At 37.1% G+C, this 21,297-nt stretch overlaps 3 protein-coding genes across 4 annotated transcripts in view; 2 read left to right on the forward strand and 1 right to left on the reverse strand.

The window, feature by feature from the left end:
* Positions 1-2,430: 2,430 nt before the first annotated feature.
* On the forward strand, positions 2,431-4,558 carry LOC107738046 (E3 ubiquitin-protein ligase CCNB1IP1-like). Its single transcript, XM_016549719.1, has 4 exons — positions 2,431-2,727; positions 2,810-2,956; positions 3,808-3,964; positions 4,168-4,558. Exons 1-4 carry the CDS (start codon positions 2,431-2,433, stop codon positions 4,317-4,319), a joined length of 753 nt encoding a protein of 250 aa, XP_016405205.1. The 3' UTR covers positions 4,320-4,558.
* A 31-nt stretch (positions 4,559-4,589) lies between these two features.
* On the reverse strand, positions 4,590-11,645 carry ttc5 (tetratricopeptide repeat domain 5). Its single transcript, XM_016549721.1, has 10 exons — positions 11,556-11,645; positions 10,690-10,822; positions 10,288-10,499; positions 9,323-9,476; positions 8,709-8,800; positions 8,544-8,600; positions 8,226-8,372; positions 7,419-7,633; positions 5,532-5,676; positions 4,590-4,974 (listed from the first exon to the last, which is right to left on the reverse strand). Exons 1-10 carry the CDS (start codon positions 11,625-11,627, stop codon positions 4,855-4,857), a joined length of 1,347 nt encoding a protein of 448 aa, XP_016405207.1. The 5' UTR covers positions 11,628-11,645; the 3' UTR covers positions 4,590-4,854.
* A 583-nt stretch (positions 11,646-12,228) lies between these two features.
* man2b2 (mannosidase, alpha, class 2B, member 2) overlaps positions 12,229-21,297 on the forward strand; it is a 10,821-nt gene continuing 1,752 nt past the window's right edge. The window contains exons 1-17 of one of the 2 annotated variants that reach the window (XM_016549722.1): positions 12,229-12,425; positions 12,506-12,652; positions 13,211-13,316; positions 13,499-13,671; positions 13,799-13,914; positions 14,519-14,696; positions 14,801-14,999; positions 15,431-15,621; positions 15,869-16,058; positions 16,866-17,002; positions 17,098-17,375; positions 17,466-17,657; positions 18,414-18,657; positions 18,753-18,863; positions 18,976-19,186; positions 20,566-20,712; positions 20,868-20,980. In XM_016549722.1, coding sequence (XP_016405208.1) covers positions 12,297-12,425; positions 12,506-12,652; positions 13,211-13,316; positions 13,499-13,671; positions 13,799-13,914; positions 14,519-14,696; positions 14,801-14,999; positions 15,431-15,621; positions 15,869-16,058; positions 16,866-17,002; positions 17,098-17,375; positions 17,466-17,657; positions 18,414-18,657; positions 18,753-18,863; positions 18,976-19,186; positions 20,566-20,712; positions 20,868-20,980 — 2,862 coding nt within the window. In that variant the 5' untranslated portion in view covers positions 12,229-12,296. The remainder of the gene's footprint in view (positions 12,426-12,505; positions 12,653-13,210; positions 13,317-13,498; positions 13,672-13,798; positions 13,915-14,518; positions 14,697-14,800; positions 15,000-15,430; positions 15,622-15,868; positions 16,059-16,865; positions 17,003-17,097; positions 17,376-17,465; positions 17,658-18,413; positions 18,658-18,752; positions 18,864-18,975; positions 19,187-20,565; positions 20,713-20,867; positions 20,981-21,297) is intronic. The other variant, XM_016549723.1, reaches the window with a different exon arrangement.

Here is a 21,297-nt window from a genome sequence, read left to right on the forward strand (position 1 = left end):
TCACTTTGTCGGTGCGTCCGAATATTCGGAGCCCTATTTAAAATGCATTGAATAGGAAGGGAATTTCCAACAATGGCGACCTGGACACAGTTGAGTGGGCATCTCTTTCTCTCTCCTCACCCCCAGGATCCATTGCCGCTCCGCACAATGCCCCCCTTTCACCCCCGCCTCTGTTCCCATACACCACGTGGAGGAGGGATGGAGTGAAAAGCCATTTTTAATTAGATGTATCAAAAACAAGCAGCCGTCCTGCACCGTATCTCACATAAGGCCAAGGTGTCCACTAACCATAAGGCAGGGTTTTTCTTATACATGAGTGTATTTGTTCATGCAGGCTTATTTACAACAATAAAGTATAATTTAAGATAAAAATGATTAAAAGTCACTAATATTATACTGTACATTTAAGGCAAAACAATAATTTAAAAAAGAAAGAGACAGTTAGCATAGAACCATATCATGGCTCACATGCATTTGCATTGCTTCAGTTTTCTACTTGTTAATTTGTTGTATACAGCAGCCTACTCATCAGTGTTGCCAGATTGGAATGGTTTACTAAAGCAATAAAGAAGCCGTGGTTTACAGTGAATTTATAACAGCTAAGGGGTGTTGTAAATTCACTGTAAACCACGGCTTCACGGGGCTTATTCGTTTTATAAAACGGTTATTCCATATATGTATTAAAGTTTCACAAAATAAAACAGAGCAAATAAAGTGTAATGATATAATAAAAACAGTATTCTTCCACCAAACAATGTAGTTCCTCAGAATCAGTTGTGGTTGCAATAAAGTGGTTGCCAAGCAACACACAAAATAAACAAAGGTGTATGTTTGTAGAGTAATTACCACAGCTTCGAACGTGGCTCAACCAATCAGCCAATCAGAATCAAGGACCGGAACTATCCGTTTTGTACTTGTACAACTAAAATAGCTTCTCATTCAATCAAATCAGCCTTGATTGACTTGCATTATTTACTGCTGTTCGCCATTTTCCAAATTCGTGTTTGCTCATAGTTTTGGGTAGTAGCTAGTCGATCTAAACAACGCCAAAATGGATATATATAAGAAAAACAGAGAAGAAAGGAAAAGAAAAGAAGAAAAATGTCAAGACTTACCTTTTTCATGTCCAGATGATGCATTCAACACTATGGAGAAATGCTGCATCTGTGAGTTTCTCGTCTGAGAAGGCCATTGATGTATTTTGACCAATGTTTCCAGGAAACACTCAATGTGATCACTTCCCACATATTTAATGCTATTTGAACAATCATTGGGCTAAAAAAAATATTAAAATAAGAATTAAAAAACAAACAAAAAACACTATAGTTCAAAATGTTTGGGTTAGTAAGATCAGTAATAGCTACTTCATGGATGCATTACATTGATCACATAGTGATAGTAAAGACTTTTACATTGTTACACATTCTATCTACAATAAATGTTTATTTTAACTTTCTAAGTAAAAGTTGGTAATGTAATGGTAATATGGCTTTTGAAAATTCAGCTTTGCCATCATATGAAAATTAGATTATACATTTTAATAATAATTATTATTATTATTCTTAAAGCACTTTTCAAATAATGCAGTCTTAGAGACTTCTTTTATTTTAAAAACATTATTTCGAATAGTGTGTAACATATAAGCAACAAAGATAACTTGATTTATTTGAAGAGGAATGAAGAGACCCTACTTACACTTTTTTTCTCCTTTTTTTCACCCTGCTCCTTTCTTTTTTCCCCTTTTCGTTTCTTTCTCGGAATATATGTAATTTTATTGGTACTTTGCATCTGTTTTTTATGATATGTGCCTTGCTTAATATTTGTTTATTTACATTTATCAGTGCGATTGTATAGTATATGTATATTCTGTTCAATAAAAGACAAGAAAACATATAGGCAACCTATTATCATGAAATGTGTTTCCTGTTTCCTTAGACCAAACCACCACATATTTTGGTAAGTGCAACGTAGCCTACTTGACCAGTGAACGTCAATTTTTTTTCTTATTCGTCTTCCTCTGAGTACGTAAACATTATTTATGACTGTTTTACAGAATGTTTGTCCCGAGGAACAAAAGTGTTATTTAAAGTGCATCATGGCGCCTATTTGAGTTCGCTCAGTCAGCAGCCAATCAGATGAGGCCAGTCAAAACCCGCGAGGCGCTCTACACTCTTAAAAATAAAGGTGCTTCAAAAGGTTCTTCAAGCGATGCCATAGCAGAAGTTTTTGCAGGTTTCGTCCTCCATAGATTTAGGATTCGAACAGAACTAAGAAAGTTTGGGAATACGTTACTTTTCCCGCGCTGCTAGCTTACGCCTAAAGCGCACACATAGCCTAACCGTTTATCGTCAGACTCAGCTTAACCAGTAAAACTATATACATATAGAAATATAATACTTAAAATTTCTGTTTCCTTCCATAAGATCCGCCATGTCTGCATCTAAATTCACCCTGCTGTGTAATTCGCATAAATGCCGGGCAAAGCTGAGTGGGTTCGTGTGGGTCACGGCCTGCTCTCACGTATACTGTGATCAACACGGTTCAGAGGAGTTCAGCCGCACTCCTGCCATCTGCCCCGCCTGCTCCTCCATGCTCTCGGGCAAACTGGACGTCTTTAGAACCGAGCTGGCACCATCAGAGCAATACAAGGCTATGGTTTTGGTCGGACTACAGCCTGAAACGGTTTTGGAAATCAGTCATAAAGCGCTAGACTTCTGGACCTATCAGGTTTGATGTCTGCAGAAACTGAGAGAGGTTGGGATTAATGCACCTTCCTTCAAATGTTTACTTTTGTTTGTGGTTATATCAGGTAAATCAGGAGAGGATGCTGATGGAGTACAATCTGTCCAGGGCTGGAGGACAAGTGCTTCAGATGGAGAAGTGTATGATCCAGCAGAGCCAGAGCAAAGAGCTGGAGTTAAATGCATTAAGAGGAGAGATTGCATCACTGAAAAAGGTCCCAAATATGATCATGCCATCAAACCAATGCCCACTCTCACTGTTTATACACAGTAACAGTCAAAATAACAAAATAAATAAAAAACTAACTAATAAATAAAAAAAATTGAATAATGTAAATGCTATCAAAACTTTTGAAATGGCAATAAAAAAAAATTGAATAAGGACCATTTTTATGACCAAAAATGTTAACCATATAAAAATATTTTTGGTCTTTCAGAAAACCACCACTTATCCATTTCAACAAGTGGATGCATTAAATTGACCAAGTGACCATAGTGATTTTTATACGGTTATAAAAATGCATTAAAGGGGTCATATGATGCGATTTCATTTTTTCCTTTCTCTTTAGAGTGTTACAAGCTCTTGGTGCATAAAGAAGATCTGTAAAGTTGCAAAGGTAAATTCTGTTCTCTTTATCTCTCGATTCATAAAAAAAAAGCACTTCAAATGTATAATGGTTTGCACACAATATTAAGCAGCACAACTGTTTTAAACATTGATAATAATAAATGCTACCATTTGTTATTACATTACAAACTTCGCCAGCACAGGAATACATGTTTTTAAATATATTTTAAAAAAAGAAAAACTAAATTAAATTTAAATGTTAATAGTGTTTCACAATTTCACTGTATCAATAAAAAAATGTTTTGTGGTTACACAAGTTGGAGTGCCTTTAACTCACAATGTAAAGTTTTAAGACCACAAGAAACTTTTAATCAAGTGTGTCCAAGTACTTTATATATATATATATATATATATATAGAAGCATGAGATGGATGCTTTTTTTGTATTTCTTAAACAACAATCATCAGTGTCCTCACTTTCAATTTTTACATTCTTCAGGTGCTGGAGGAATATAAGCGGAAGTACAATGAGGTTTTGGAGCGACTGAATGAACGAAATAGGCAATATCAGAAGCTGCAGGGACTTCTCGACTCACTACGGATGCACACGCTGGGAACGGGAGAGAAAGATCCCATTTCCCACCCTTTCACTACAGGTCAGGGGGAAAAAAGCAATGGGTAGAAACAAGTATAATGGTTCCTTATTTAAACAAAACTAATTATTGTAATCGTCTATTTTACCCTGCATAAGTAAAATCAGGTCAAGAGTTCTTTATCCCACTGAGACCAAAATTGTTCAGATGTGATCAACTGTTGTAAAGCACAGAATATGAAAAATCTTTGCAATTATTGTCATCAGGTTTGGTCAAACCGCATAGCAGTCCTTCATTCCTGGCACCAGAAGGTGACAGGTTCTTCTCACTGGGACCGGAAAACGCTAAAACTTTCTTCCAGTTCAGCACACCCACCCGAGACAGAGCCCAATCTTTTATCAAGAAAAACGAAGTTTGACATGAGTTTCACTAGGATGCTCGTTTCTTTCACTTATGAATTCTGATTTCAGTTCTAACGGCCAAATATAGTTGTTTCTGTTTAGTTCTTTATGTTCTTTCAAGTTGGTTATTTATTGATAAAGCCGTTACACAGTTTAAAGAAGGTGTTATGCTGTAAATACTCGCAACACGTTTCCACTAATGTAAATGACCTTATTGTGGAAAATAACTCATAATTAAAATATGTGAAAAACTCTACGTAAATGATGTTTATCACCTGTAGGACCTGCCAAACTGACCAGAGTAAGACTGGGATTTATTTATTTTTTCATTTTCACAACCCAAATATGAAAGACCGCAGCACAATCGTAACAATGACACCAATCAACAAACAAGTGGAAAATTAAAAAAGGGAAATGATTTGAAAAAAAAAATATATGTACAAAGAGTTTTCCTGTCCTCACAAACAGGAACAGCACAGAATATATACAAACTGGAAAAACACTACCCTCATTGATCTCAGTGTTCTCACTGTACGTCCTCTCTCTGGGTTTTCATTCACTTTGTGGTTTGTAAGTAACAAAGGCTGCACTTTGGCTTTTCATCACCTGTCTTTTCCCATTGACTATAAGGAGCAAGGGAGAGTCCACACGTATACTTCGGAAGTCATATGACTGTATAGGGAGAAGCAAAGAAGAAACATAAAAACATCGTATTTATTACACCTATTGTAATGCAAAAAATAAGCACTTTAAATTTACAATTGGGTTATTATAACTGTGGCCACAGATAACAGCTGCAAACATGTTTATATTTGCTTGATTGTGTAAATACAGTACACTACCGTTCAAATGTTTGTGGTCAAGAAGTAAATATATTTTCAAAGAATTTAAGTATGCATTAAATTGATCAAAATACTGTTCTTTTGGACTTTCTATTCACTAAAGAATCCTGAAAAAATAAATAAAGTACCATGTTGTGACAAACTATTAGGCAGCACAACAGATTTCAACATTGATAATAAGAAATGTATCTTCAGCACCAAATCAGCATGTCACAATATTACTGTTTTTTTTTTACTGTATTTTTGATAAAATAAATGCAGCCTTGGTGAGCATAAGGGATTTCCTTGGAAAACATTTTTAAAATCTTAATGACCCCAAAATTTGGAATGGTAGTGTAAGCGGAGATATAAAACTTTAAAGTAGAATGAAAAGTTGTTTTTACAAACCTTATCTTTATGTGTTACGCTGTGCCGTTTAACCTGTGGTTCAGGAATGACTACAGTATCGCCTATTAAAACACCCCAGCTGTCTGCTGTATTATACACCATGACTACACAACAGGTCTCATCACTGTCCACCATGCCAAATGTGCTGCAAGACAAAAACAAGAAAACCATTTTAAAAATAAAAACAATACAATCAGCAACCATTTAGATATACAGTGGGTACGGAAAGTATTCAGACCCCCTTAAATTTTTCACTCTTTGTTATATTGCAGCCATTTGCTAAAATCATTTAAGTTAATTTTTTTTCCTCATTAATGTACACGCAGCACCCCATATTGACAGAAAAACACAGAATTGTTGACATCTTTGCAGATTTATTAAAAAAGAAAAACTGAAAAATGCTCAGTATTTAGTAGAAGCACCCATTTGATCTAATACAGCCATGAGTCTTTTTGGGAAAGATGCAACAAGTTTTTCACACATGGATTTGGGGATCCTCTGCCATTCCTCCTTGCAAATCCTCTCCAGTTCTGTCAGGTTGGACGGTAAACGTTGGTGGACAGCCATTTTTAGGTCTCTCCAGAGATGCTCAATTGGGTTTAAGTCAGGGATCTGGCTGGGCCATTCAAGAACAGTAACAGAGTTGTTGTGAAGCCACTCCTTCGTTATTTTAGCTGTGTGCTTAGGGTCATTGTCTTGTTGGAAGGTAAACCTTAGTTCCAGTCTGAGGTCCTGAGCACTCTGGAGAAGGTTTTCGCCCAGGATATCCCTGTACTTGGCCGCATTCATCTTTCCCTCGATTGCAACCAGTCGTCCTGTCCCTGCAGCTGAAAAACACCCCCACAGCATGATGCTGCCACCACCATGCTTCACTGTTGGGACTGTATTGGACAGGTGCCTGGTTTTCTCCACACATACCGCTTAGAATTAAGGCCAAAAAGTTCTATCTTGGTCTCATCAGACCAGAGAATCTTATTTCTCACCATCTTGGAGTCCTTCAGGTGTTTTTTTAGCAAACTCCATGCGGGCTTTCATGTGTCTTGAACTGAGGAGAGGCTTCCGTCGGGCCACTCTGCCATAAAGCCCCGACTGGTGGAGGGCTGCAGTGATGGTTGACTTTCTACAACTTTCTCCCATCTCCCGACTGCATCTCTGGAGCTCAGCCACAGTGATCTTTGGGTTCTTCTTTACCTCTCTCACCAAGGCTCTTCTCCCCCGATAGCTCAGTTTGGCCGGACGGCCAGCTCTAGGAAGGGTTCTGGTCATCCCAAACGTCTTCCATTTAAGGATTATGGAGGCCACCGTGCTCTTAGGAACCTTAAGTGCAGCAGAAATTTTTTTGTAACCTTGACCAGATCTGTGCCTTGCCACAATTCTGTCTCTGAGCTCTTCAGGCAATTCCTTTGACCTCATGATTCTCATTTGCTCTGACATGCACTGTGAGCTGTAAGGTCTTATATAGACAGGTGTGTGGCTTTCCTAATCAAGTCCAATCAGTATAATCAAACACAGCTGGACTCAAATGAAGGTGTAGAACCATCTCAAGGATGATCAGAACAAATGGACAGCACCTGAGTTAAATATATGAGTGTCACAGCAAAGGGTCTGAATACTTAAGACCATGTGATATTTCAGTTTTTCTTTTTGAATAAATCTGCAAAAATGTCAACAAATCTGTGTTTTTCTGTCAATATGGGGTGCTATGTGTACATTAATGAGGAAAAAAAATTAACTTAAATGATTTTAGCAAATGGCTGCAATATAACAAAGAGTGAAAAATTTAAGGGGGTCTGAATACTTTCCGTACCCACTGTATCCAGTAACCTTCTAGTTTTCATAGTAAATATTTATAGAGGTTGTTAATGCGGCAGAGGCATTTAAACTCACAAGGCCATACGGCCCTCTGAGGCCAGGCTGAAGACCACTTTTCCTAGCGCTGCCACCCCACCGTTGTGGCCATGAGTGAGAGAGGATAAGCTGCGGGGTTCAAGGCTCCCCACGCGGCCTGAGGGAGACCGGAACTGAGGGGAGGAGCACGGGCCCAAAGCGGAGGTACTGAGTGAGGAGAGCATGTTGCGAAGACGCCGAGCTTTTACTTTTCCCTGAAACACAGAGCGAGTGGGGTTAATGTGATTTCTTATGGACCTCCAGAATATTGTTTTGACTGCACTCTACTTCCATCTCCTGGAAACAACCCAAAATATCAAACAAACAACCTTTTCGATGGGATTTTACACAATCAACAGAACTAAATAAAGCTCTGTGCTGCTATCAAATGTATTTAGCCAATGTTTTTTTTCAATAAAATAATCATATACACTGTAACAGCTTTGTTTCCAAATGCCAAAAAAAAACAAAATGAAGATGTGGTGTTAATTTAACACACTTTTGTAAAACCAGACGGTCAATTCACAGTGAAAGAGTCCAATTATGTAAATAATATGATTTACACACTAATTCAACAGAAACTCCAGTACAATATGCAGATTTTGATCATCATTATCCGCACCTGACAGCGATTGGCTGCCATCTTCCATTTTTCACTTGACGTTTGAGAAAGTGGAGTAAACATTCTCAGATGCTCTCGACACTTCTGTTGTCAATAGCTCGGCTCCCATAGAAATAAACTGAAAATGCCTGTTCCACGCCAGTGTAAACCGCAAAAGTTACAATGACATTGTTCATTTCTCTCACCTTATTCTCCATTAACATTGTAACCTGGTCTAGGTAATTTAGCAGCTGTTTTGCTCTCTCCCGAGCATCTTCCCAGCCAGGATCCAGAGCTGCAGCACGGCTGTATCCATCCAGAGCTGAGCTGTGCATCTCCTCATACTGAAACAACTGGTGACAGAAAGGAGTTTCTTAGGTCTGCTTCACACAGTGGAAGTGCAACAGCAGGCTGTTTACCAGTTTAGAATATATATAACAAAGTGGATAAGATGCTGGTTTTACTGTGACACATTTGCTGGTGCACACCCACCAGTTTGAAAAAGCAACTGAAAGAATTGTTACCGTAGCTCTGTTGAAGTGGAGGTCAGGGTTCATTGAGGATGCTTTGTCGATTTTCTCCTGTAAATATGCACAGATAAAACGATAAGGTAAAAAGATGACAACCAGCTTTAGCGAATTAATATTAAACATACAAATGTTTAGGTGAGACAAAGAGGAAATACTCACAGCCTGTGCATAGGCACTGAGGGCTTGTTGAGAGAGCTGTGGGTTTTGTCCACTGGTAAAAAACATGGAGATATACGCGTTCCCTAAAATATCTGTTGGGTCAAAGCAAATCAGTATAAAATAATTTATTCCAATTTTCTTTTCAATATACCAACATTATAAACCGTCTCTATTCAGAAATGCTGTTAGGAATCAAGCTGTGTCCTGATCGACAGCATGGATATCTGTAGGAGTTCACTTCACTTGACAAAAGCATTCATTTGGATTAAATTTCACTTAAAAAGCACAGTTCACCCTCATGTCGTTTCAAAACTGACTGACTTTCTAAGATACTACATTTTGAAGAATGTTATAAACAGTTAGAGAACCAAAACTACTTGGTTACCAACATTCTTCAAAATATCTTCTTTTATGTTCCATGGAACAAAGAAAGTCATATAGGTTTGGAAAGACATGAGGGCAATTAATTAATCACAGAATTTCTATTTTTTGAAGAACTATCCCTTTAAAATAGCGGAATAAACTTCATTTTGGTCCAAATACATTTGACAGGATATTCCACTAGGAACACACCTAATGTGTCCTTTACTGCAATAGCCGTGTAATATACTCACACCATGAAGTCCCATCAGTGACATCGAGTTGCACGGCCTGCCTGGCCAGCTCCACGCTCTCCAGAATGCGTTTGCTCTGCTCCTGTGCATCTTCTTCTGGTGGCAGCTGTCGCAGCACCATAGACAGGCTTCTCAGAGACACTTTATTCTTACTCTGGATGAAGATGAGACACCAAGAGTTCATCTCTGAGCTTCGTGAGCAGTACCATATCAAAAGAGACAGACATCCTAAAAGATATTGGGTCTCATTCACTGTTATTTGCATGGATCATTGCTTATATGTTATGTGCATTATTTCTTTGCACAACTTCTGACTAATTCATAATTTCATCACTCTTCAGCAAACATAATGCTCTTTAAAATCAAGCTCTCACCTGAGCGCATGCAGCAAGAGCCTGTGCCTTCCTCAAAACCAGTTCAAACACAAACATCTTTTGTACAGACCTCTCATTACAACTGTTATACAGAGAAACATAGCAGCTTGAGCTATATTGTATATGATGAAATATATTTAAGATAAAATAAAATTTCATCTTAACATGGTAATAGGCGATTATAATATTGATTATACCACGGTTATGCACATTTAATGAATGAGACTAGGGCTGCACGATAAATCGAAATGGAATCGAGATCGCGATTCGACAGAAGCTGCGATTGTCATGCGTATCTTTCAGTGAAGCACGGTTCTGTGATCAGCAGTAAATCTCCATCCAAAGGCCAGAGGGCGCTCTCGCGCTGAAACTCCAAATACACCTCACAGAAGAAACCCAGGAAATGCCTATCTGCAGCTGAACAAACAAAAGATTCAACTGCTTTCATTGATTCAACGTGACTAATAAACACACGACTACGGTGCTGATTACAGAACCGGCTTTACTAACAAATTGCGCATGACAATTGCATTCGATTAATCGTGCAGCCCTAAATGAGACCCATTGTTCTTGGCTATAATAAAGACTCACCTGCTGTAGTGCACCTGTGAAGCAGGTCTTGGCCGCTGTCAGGTCTCCTTTTTTCCAGTACTGCTCTCCCAGAGTGTTCCAGCCCTCAACCAAACCTGGTTCCAGTTTAACAGCCCGGGACAGACACTCCTCTGCAGTCTGACTGAACCCCGGAGCGACGTTCAGACACCGACCCCGTTGCAGCAGGAACTGAGCGCTGTGTTTGTACAAATCTGTTGAAAGTAAATAATTAATAAAATAATACCAATACTCTTGTGGAATTTTTAATGGTGCTGAGACAATAATAAAGGATTCTGGTGTATTTTCTATCAACATATTTTTAAATTAATTGTCAGAATATATTTTATTAAACATTAAAATTTCTTTGCCATAAAAATTTGTGGAACACAAAGAAATCCCCACCTTCTTTTTCTTCCAGTCTCTTAAGTGTCTTTGCCATTTCTTGAGCAACATCATTCTGTTTCCTACCAGCATCTTCAACACTGTGTGTCTCAAAGTAACGGTCCCTAAAGGAGTAAAGATCATCTACCAGCTCCTGTGACAGAAACATGCTATTATTAAACAACTGCACATTTGATCTTTCTCAAAACTCAAAGAGATTTCTTGCATTAAAGCAATAGTTCAGCCAAAAATAAGTTATTTTATCATTTCATCCCCAGTCAGCACTCACTTGCATTGCACCCTTTTTAATAAAATGAAAGCAAATGGTGACTGAGGTCTCTTTTTGCATTTGCATAAAAAAAGAAAGTTAAAGAGATTCTACTTTACTGCTGCTTTCGCTTTCAAAAACGTACAATTGTACCTAAATCTTCTTTGAAAATGTTAGTAGTAACTGCAGTGAAGAAAACAACTCTAGTTAAAGGGGTCATATGATGCGATTTCAATTTTTCCTTTCACACGAGATGAAAAATTATGAAAGCTTCTTACGCTGTTTAAAGAAGAACTAAAATTAATTTATTATAGTTTTACAGTACAATAAGTGTCTCTTGCAGTGAGAGGTGAATGATGGGTAAAACAAGCATCACACGACATAATGGAAAGCACATTAGGTTAACACGATCAGGCTACACTGCGCAGAGTTTAATAAAAGACATTCAGATGCTACTTGTTCCAGAAAGCTGTTTGTTCTCCGTTGTTACAATGCAGTGTATCAGTTGTTATAGTGACAGACGCTGCAGCAGCCATGTGTTCATCGACAACATCTGAGTGCTGTATATTTATTTTTACCTCACCAAAAGACAGAGGGAAATGAAAGAGTGAGTTCAAACCTTTAACACTTGCAAGTGATCTTTGTCTGTTGTTTTCTGCTCCCCATCATCAACCTCGGCCATCTTTAACATGTAAAGCAGGACCCGAGCGAGCGTGATAAACACAGACGAGTGTGTTTGGGCGCCTCCTATTGGTCAGGAGACGAACTGTTTTTTTTGACCAAATGTTTACTTTGTGACACAAAATCTTGGTAGAAGGAAACTATTTTGGACATTGGCAAATCTATTATCCATTTTGTAGTATTATTTATATCCTAAAATATTTTTACACTTACTACAGGAAATCACAGCAAAGCACCTGTTTGGAAAACGTCAATAAGAAAGTGATTTTTAATTTTTACGGGTTTTTTTTGTATGCAACCATCTCAAACCAACAAATAAATAAACAAAAAAAATAAAAATAATAATAATATATATATATATTTGCATTACTATAAATAAATAAATAAAAAAATAAAAAATAAAAAAAAACTTTTTGGCCGAAATGTAACGCTGATAAAAGTTTTTCAAAGAAGCTGCAAACAGCGAATGAAATGGGAAATGGGAAGTAATGCACCTGTTCTGTATATTGTAATGTGAAGATGTTTTGATATGGCCAAGTTGTTTGTACATTAATGATTGTTCAATAAAAAATAAAAAATAAAAAAGGGAAGTATAAGTGCGCATGCGCATATGATCACACGCAGTCATGAGACTCTCTTGAAACACCGGTTACGATTTTTCGATGATCTTGTAGTGGCAATGGTGTTTTTATCTTTCTTTCTCGGTTTACTGCTCATGACGGTCTCTGAAAACGATGCAGCCGAGAGGATTCAAGCTTTCGTCATTCCTCACAGTCATATGGATGTTGGCTGGGTGTACACGGTCCAGGTAAAACGCAGACATTAATGGCTTGTATGTTTCCTAAGTGGAGCTATCATCATCAGTGTTGTCAACCTTCTCTGTTGTAGGAGAGCATGCATGCATACGCCAGCAATGTGTACAGCAGTGTAGTTGAAGAGCTGTCACGAGTCAAAAGCCGCAAATTCATCGCAGTTGAACAGGAGTTTTTCCGACTCTGGTGGGTGAATGTGGCAACAGATTGGCACAAGAAACAGGTAAGGACTTACAAATATCTTATTAGATGTTTTAGTAGTTTTAAGTAGTACGCGATGAAGGTAAATCAGTTAAATTATTGTTTAAGACAGAGATTTTCAAACTGGAGCAGCATGGGAAAACAGTGTAGAATTGTTCAAAAAGTTAAATTAAATAAGTAAATAGGTTTTTTTTTTTTTTATAAAATAAATCAATAATTAAACCTAACAGTACAATACCATAGTAAGTAGAAAAAAATAATAATGTAATATATAATAGAAAATAAATAATTTCCAAATTATATTTGACATATATTTATAATGATATAAATACATTTTTTCATAGTATAAATCGGGTGTTTTTATGCATGAAAATATATAGCTGCTTTTTCAGTTTTGGGATGGGGTTCGTACAAGTATGATCACGTTTGGGGTTTGTGGCATCTGAAAAATAAACAAATAAATTAATTAATTAACAGGTTTAAGGTGACTTGTTTTTATATGTCCTCATTTATTGTCCTCATTTGTAAGTCGCTTTGGATAAAAGCGTCTGCTAAATGACTAAATGTAAATATATGTCAGGTGAGACAGCTGCTAAAAGAGGGTCGTCTGGAGTTCATAATCGGGGGTCAGGTGATGCATGATGAAGCAGTGACAGATGTAGATGATGCCATTCTTCAGCTCACAGGTGCGTGAGCTGTATCTTTACAAATACAGTACCATAGTGCTGAATGACTACCATATTTATGTAACATGTTATTTACACATTACTTTAAATAATGCTATGTTAAATAGTGTTAACACGTTGCATGTAGTTATAGATCTTCTTATCTCCCTCTCTTTCTCTCTCTCTCTTCTTCTGGCTTGTAGAGGGACACGGCTTCTTGTATGAGACTTTTGGTGTTCGGCCACGTTTCGGATGGCATGTTGATCCGTTTGGTGCATCAGCCACCACCCCGGTCCTCTTTGCACTTGCGGGGTTTGACGCTCACCTCATCTCTCGCATTGACTACGACCTTAAAGATGACATGCAGAAAAACAAGGTTGTGCTTTTGCATCATTGGTTTGGTAAAACACATTTATAATACAGCTGTGCATGTGAGGTTTTTGGAATAAATGCTGCTTACATTATGATTGGTACATGTAATAATATTACATCTGTATTTGTAGAAATTGCAGTTTGTGTGGAGAGGTTCACCATCCTTAAAGGAAAAACAAGAGATATTCACACACACTATGGACCAGTTCAGTTACTGCACACCATCGTATCTCCCCTTCTCTAACAGGTGACGCCCAGTAATTTTTTTTATTATTATTATTATTTTTTATTTATTTTGTAACACCTCAATTGTGATTTTTGTTTAGCATGAAGATCTAGAAAGTTCTATTAATTTATACACTATTATTCAACATTTTGGGGTCAGTAAGATTAAAGGCAGGGTATGTGATTTTTCAAAAACACTTTAGAAAACTGATTCGGGCCGAATCTTAACAAGGATGCATTAATTGATCAAAAGTGACTGTAAAGACATTTATAATGTTCCCAAAGAAAGCTGATTTTTTAACTTTCTATTCATCAAAGAATTCTGAAAAAAGAAATAAATTACTATTTTAAATATATTAAAGCAAAAAAAGTTTTATATATCATAATATTTCATAATATTAAATTTTCCACTGTAATTTTGAGTAAATAAATGTAGCCTTGGTGAGCATAAGACTTCTTTCAAAATATTAAATATTCTTACCATCCCCAAACTTTTGTTATAAACAAACTTTTATATATATATTAAAAAAAAAAAAAGTTTAAATTATTCTATGTAAAAACAAAAAGCATTAGAACAAAAAAAAAAAGTTTGAGCATGCTGTTATATTGATGGTAATTGTGCCCAGGTCTGGGTTTTACTGGAATGGTGTCGCTCTGTTTCCGGACCCTCCTAAAGATGGCATATACCCCAACATGAGTCTGCCAGTGACCAAAGAAACTGTAGAGCTTTACGCACAGACCATGGTGGACAACATCAAACAGAGGGCCCAGTGGTTCAGAACCAGTCATGTTCTCTGGCCTTGGGTCAGTTCAGCTCCATCATACCACAGGCTAACACATACAGTACAGTATTTCTTTTATATATTCACTAACTCGTACAGTATTACAAGGGTATGTTGTATTTACAGGGTTGTGACAAGCAGTTCTTCAATGCATCAGTGCAGTTTATGAACATGGATGTTTTAATGAACTACATTAACACACACAGTGACAAGTATGGAGTTGCAGTGCAGTATGCCACGCTACAGGACTATTTCCAGACAGTGCACCAAACAAATCTGTCCTGGGATGTGAGAGGAAACCAAGACTTCCTTCCTTACTCAACAGGTTTACAATTTGGATATTATAGCTACTTCTATAATTGTGATGAACCCTTTGCATATTCTGTGATGATACACTACACTTTGTGTTTTATTACCATGCATTAAATTGCAAAAGAATATTTAACGCTGCTGTGTGAGTGTTTCTAATATAATGACAGTGACAGTGACATTTTTCTCTCTTCCGGCCAATGTAATCAATTTCTCAAACCCCCCCCTCTTTTTAGAAATGCTAATGTGGATTCTGAGAACCCTGGAAATGTCAAAAGTGTCCATTAGTGTTTCACTGCATTTCTGAAAAACAAATGGTCCTGAAAATTTTTAGAAATGCTAATGTGGATTCTGAGAACCCTGGAAATGTCAAAAGTGTTCATTAGTGTTTCACTGCATTTCTGAAAAACAAATGGTCCTGAAAAGTCTTTCATCCTCATTTTCCAGAACCGTTTCAGGCATGGACGGGGTTCTATGGGTCCAGAAATGTTCTGAAAGGAGTAGCTAGACGAGCGAGTTCCCTCCTGTATGCAGCAGAGTCTCTCTTCACTAGATACCGTATCAGCTACCCAGATGGTCCAGTTCAGAGAGAATGGGCTCTAGACAAACTCAAGGCCCTGCGATGGGCTGTCTCAGAGGTGCCTGGTTTTAAACATCTGTTTATGCCACAACCATTTCCTTTTGAGCAGCATGGAATTTACAATTTTATTTTATTTAGTTGCAATGATGGAAAATGTAATTCATTAATGTTTATCTGATCAAATCTTTCTCTCATGAACTTTCTCTTATGATTCAGGCCCAAATCTAACATGACCCTGCTAAGGCAGTAATAATGTGTGTATGACTAGAAATCGACTGGTCATTATCTCATCTGATTTGCACCAGGTTCAGCACCACGATGGCATCACAGGGACAGAATCCCCTAAAGTGGCTGATATGTACATGGAGCATCTCATGCAAGGCATGATGGGAGCTGAGGAGCTCTTGGCAGCCATATTCTTACTTCCACAAACCCTTGAACTTTCCAACGACATCCATCACACGCCCCAAACCAGATCCACCACAGTGAAGACCGGTACATTTCTTTATTTATATTCTCTGAATCTTTCTTCTCAGCACGTGGATCTATATTCTCTGTTCAGATCTGATCTTTTCCTGTTAATTGAGCAGTGAAATGTGAAATGCATTATATTTATATTTGATTTAAAAAAAAAAAACTAAAAATATATTTTTTAAAAATTTAATTAAATAATTGATTATAATTTATATTGAAATAAAAATACATTTTAAAATATACCTGGATTAAATATACCAGCAGCCAACAAGATATGAGTAAAGGCCTGTTCACACCAAGAACGATAACTATAATGATAACTATTATAATAACTATATTAGCATCCACACCAATGCACAATAACTTTCTGTTCATTGTAAGCACATGCTGCAGTTTCTGCCAGTCATCTGCCACTTGCTCAATGCTTGAGCTCTTTAAAGCAGGATGAATTCTGGATGAATTCTGATTGGCTGTAAAAGTTATTTCATTGATATTGTTCCTTTATGTCATTATTATTACAGTTATATTAAAACGTACTATAACTAAGTTAAGTTTAAATGTAATATATATATATATTGTTTTTTTGATAGACAAACAAAGTTGGCTTGTGCTTTTTAGCCTCTTCTCTTGATTTTCTTGATTTTTATTTTTAGATATCTTATTAAAATCAATTGATAATGTAGACAGATAATATTGACAGTTTAAGTTCATTTTAATTATATTTTCAGTCTAATTGCCAGCATTAGTAGTTATCAATCTTAAAATGTGAAGTAAAGTTTGATTGATCAAAGGTTATATTGTCTAACAAAGGTTTTGTTGTTGTTTCAGACTCCGGAAATGTTCTTGAACAGCATATCATCGTGTACAACCCACTTGCCTGGAACATTTCAACATATATTAATATTTCTGTGGCATACGCAATGGCAGTTGTGCTTGACGATGATGGAAAGGCAGTACCTGCTCAGGTTGCAAAACATATTTTTTCTGTTGATCTCATTCATTGCTTCTGTCATGACATGCAGTTGTTTCAGTTAATAACAGACTCAATAATTAACTGCAGATCCAGCAATCGATGGAGTCTTCCACTGTCTACGATCTGTTCTTCGTTGTTGAGCTGGGTGGACTGCAGTACAGAAAGTACATTGTGCAGTTCCCACAATCCCACTGTGACACTGGATCTGCCTGTGGGGCGACTCATGTGGCCAGAGTAGTGACATTTAAAAAGAAGAATGTGAGTCAGTGGAAGAGGACGGGTAGGAAGTTGTTACCAGTGCTGAATGAGTGCTACAAACTGATGTTTGACCAAGAGACAAACCTTCTGCACAGCATCACAGACCGGCAAGTTCTCCTTCAATATGCATCAGATTGCAACAGTTATGTCCAATGGGACATTTCAATTGAATTTCTGACCTAGTCTATCCATTATAGGTGTGAAAAGATGAGAGTTAGAGTACAGCAGGATTTCTGGGAGTATGAGGCCAATGGGGACGTCCACTCCGGGCCGATCTCAGACAACTACATCTTTACTGCCAGCGGCTCAGCTATTCCTGCATACAAATCTGTGGCCATGGAGATTGTGCCAGGGAAGGTAGTCTCAGAGATACGCCAGTATTTCTACAGGTAAAAGAAAAAGTGTTTCTTGATATCCTGAATCTATTATGTCTGTCTGCTTCTAGGGTTGTTGTTCACTCTAAAATACAAGGCAGCAATTTAAAATGCAACCTTTATTTAAAGTAGAGATGACAAAAAAATTCTAGTCAATTTGATAAGCCCATAATTAATTTTATGTTAGGGCTGATGTAATGTACAGAATGAGGAAAATAATGCGTTTTTTGAACCTTAAACCGCATAAACACACTTCATTACACCAAATACACCAAATAATGTTCTTTTTAGCAGCATCATATGACCCCTTTAAAGTCAACTTGAAATTAAAATTAAAAATCTATTTTCTAAATGTATGTTATTGATCTTATTGTGAGCAATTCATCCATGCATATGTTTTCATATATTTAAATCAAAATGTCATAACTATGTCATAACCTAAGAATAAGAATACTTACTGGTCACATAAACCAGACTTCTTCAATCATTTAGTCTGCTTAAACCCTACCATGATCATCTGCAAGCTTGCTTTTTTATGACTGCAATGCCCACATCTCAAGCAATTAACAACCGATAGACAAAGCCAGGCTCCTCCTAGCATACATGGTTTTCTTTTTCAATAATCTGTTAATCTCTGATGTACACCACAATATAAAAGAAAAAAACTCTGGTGCTATGCCTGTTTCATTGCAACTTTAAACACCACTCACATTTTCTCCAAAAATCTAGCAATAGTTCTCAGTCCTAAAAGTGTGAGTGTTCTCTCTGCAGAGAGGAAGAAGACAAGAACCACACTTACTCGGTGGTCACCAGAGTGCCGGTGGGGTTTGAGGGTCGGCTGGCATGTTTCAGACTGGAGCAGAGCTATAAAGTGGGCCCCCTAGAGATAAACAGAGAGACCGTGTTCAGAACCCGCACGAGTCTGAAGAATAACCGAACACTGTTTACTGATAACAACGGCTATCAGATGATGAAAAGGACATATAAGACCTTTGTGAACAACACAATCGCCCGTGTAAGGTTGCTTTACACCTAAAATTCATAAATCATACCAGTTTTCAGATATTAAGAGATATGCTTATTATACATCTGTTGTGTTTACATGCACAGAATTACTACCCAATGGTACGAGCGGCCTACATACAAGATGATTCCAGCAGAGTTGTGTTCCTCGGTGAAAGAGCTCATGGAGTGGCCAGTCTAAGTCAGGGTCAACTAGAAGTGAGGGCTTGCATTTGCCTTTCACACATACTTGGCACTGTTGTGTCAATCTCAAGCCTTACTGAGCTGTTTTCTGTGTATTTGTATTCTGTGCATTGTGTGTGTGCATCAGGTGATGCTTCATAGACGGCTTTGGAATAACCAGGAGTGGAATCTGGGTTATAATCTGACTCTTAATGACTCGTCTGTGGTGAGGCCCGTTCTCTGGATGATGCTGGGCTCGCCTTCTGCATTGTCATCTATCTACCAACAGGAGGCACTAGAGCTGCAGCACAGACCTGTGGTTATGCCCATTGACCAACCCCGTGAGTTTGCAGACACAGGCATTGCTCGACTAGTTTTAATTTCAGTCTCAGTTCCTCTTAAAAGTTTATTACATTCAGTGTTAACCATCTATTGAGTAACAATAGGCAACCCAATAATAGGCAACATACTGTAGCGTACCCTCCATTTATCTTTAATCCAAATGCTTGCCATTACTAATGTACAACTACTGACAAACAGGTACAATTTAAATTTATATAAAATAAAAAGTTGTCAGTTAAAAATAGAAATTCCCTCCATTGGCCCAGTACCAAGGTTATTACTAAAGCAATAAGCCCCAAGAAGCCGTGGTTTACAGTGAATTTATAACCGCTAAGGGGCGGGCGGAGTGCCTAAAACTACCTTAGCTGTTATAAATTCACTGTAAACCACGGCTTCACGGGGCTTATTGGTTTTATAAAACGGTTATTCCATATACGTAGTAAGGTTTCACAAAATAAAACAGAGCAAATAAAGTGTAATGATATTAATAAAAACAGTATTCTTCCACCAAACAATGTAGTTCCTCAGAATCAGTTGTGGTTGCAACAAAGTGGTTGCCAAGCAACAGACAAACGTAAACAAAGGTGTATGTTTGTTGAGTAATTTACAACCGCTTCGAACGTGGCTCAGCCAATCAGCCAATCAGAATCAAGGACCGGAACTATTCGTTTTATAAAGTAAACTAAACTACAGTCATACAGATGTACAGTATATTACTTGAAATATAATAAATTAGAAAAAAAAATATTTTTCTGCTAAGGAAACATGTCTCATTTTTTATTTTATTTTGACATCATTTTAATATGATGTACTAAAATAACTAAAACTGAAATGAAAACTACATAGTCATATTAAAATATACTAATAAAATGACAAAAACAACAAAATTACTAAAACATTTAACTGAAATTAAAATGAAAACATAAAAATACAAACTAATTCAGAATATTGAAAGAAAGAAATACTGAAATAACACTGCCCAGTACATCTTTCCTTAAAATGTGGAAGCCCTTTTTAACATACATACGGACTCGTGCATCATCATCCAGATGACACAGATTTATAGAATTTTGTTTGTACTTAGTGCACCTACTATTTTATTTCTGTTTGTACATTAAAACGCTTTACCTTCTTGTATTATTTATTTTATTAGATTTTCATTATTACCTCCCTTTTGTCTGAAATGTTCTTGATTTTCTTGATTGATCTTGTATGTATCATAAAAAATGATAAGAAAATCATTAACAAAAGTTGTCAATTGAGCAAAAATGTGAAGTAACAGTGCTTTACCTAAAGTGTACTGAACAACAATAACATTTCTTTTCCATATTTGTGTGTTTTGTACATTTTGGTAAGCAAACAGAGACAAAGAAATGTAAACTTTTCCCTTGCACAGAAAAGCCGTGGAATCAGAGAGAGAAATTTAGTGGGCCGTTTGTTCAGCCGGTTGTGGTGCCCCAGAACCTCCACATGCAGACCCTCAGCATCCCTGGCTGGAACTACAGTCCTGATCACACCCAGCACCTCCACAGTCTCAACTTAGGCAGGCCACAATATACTGTACACAACAAAACTGACAAAACAATAATGTTTCATAACAGTTATGTGAATCAGGATTTGATGGAGAGAGTCAGGGTGAAGTATAAATTCTGCTTATAACCAGAAGCTATATTCAAAATGTATATATTGTTTTTCAAGGTGGAGAGAGAAAGTCTGAGATAGACTTTGACCGTATTCTTTTGAGAATCACACACCTGTATGAAGGGGGAGAAGACCCAGTCCTATCACAACCCACCGTTATTAACCTGAAGGTACATTTAATCTATTTATTTTTGATGTTTTTATTAGTAGAACATTGGTTGATTTATTAAGCATCACCACTTGACAGTAAATTCATACATGCATTCATTAAAGGGGTCATATGATGTTGCTAAAAAGAACATTATTTTGTGTATTTGGTGTAATGAAATGTGTTTATGCGGTTTAAGGTTCAAAAAACACATTATTTTCCACATACTGTACATTATTGTTTCTCTTCTATGACCCGCCTTTCTGAAACGCGTCGATTTTTACAAAACTCATCGGTCTGAAAAACGAGGTGTGCTCTGATTGGCCAGCTATCCAATGC

This window comes from Sinocyclocheilus rhinocerous, unplaced genomic scaffold (genome assembly GCF_001515625.1).
Source record: "Sinocyclocheilus rhinocerous isolate Xijiao unplaced genomic scaffold, SAMN03320098_v1.1 scaffold494, whole genome shotgun sequence".
Classification (NCBI taxonomy): domain Eukaryota; kingdom Metazoa; phylum Chordata; class Actinopteri; order Cypriniformes; family Cyprinidae; genus Sinocyclocheilus; species Sinocyclocheilus rhinocerous.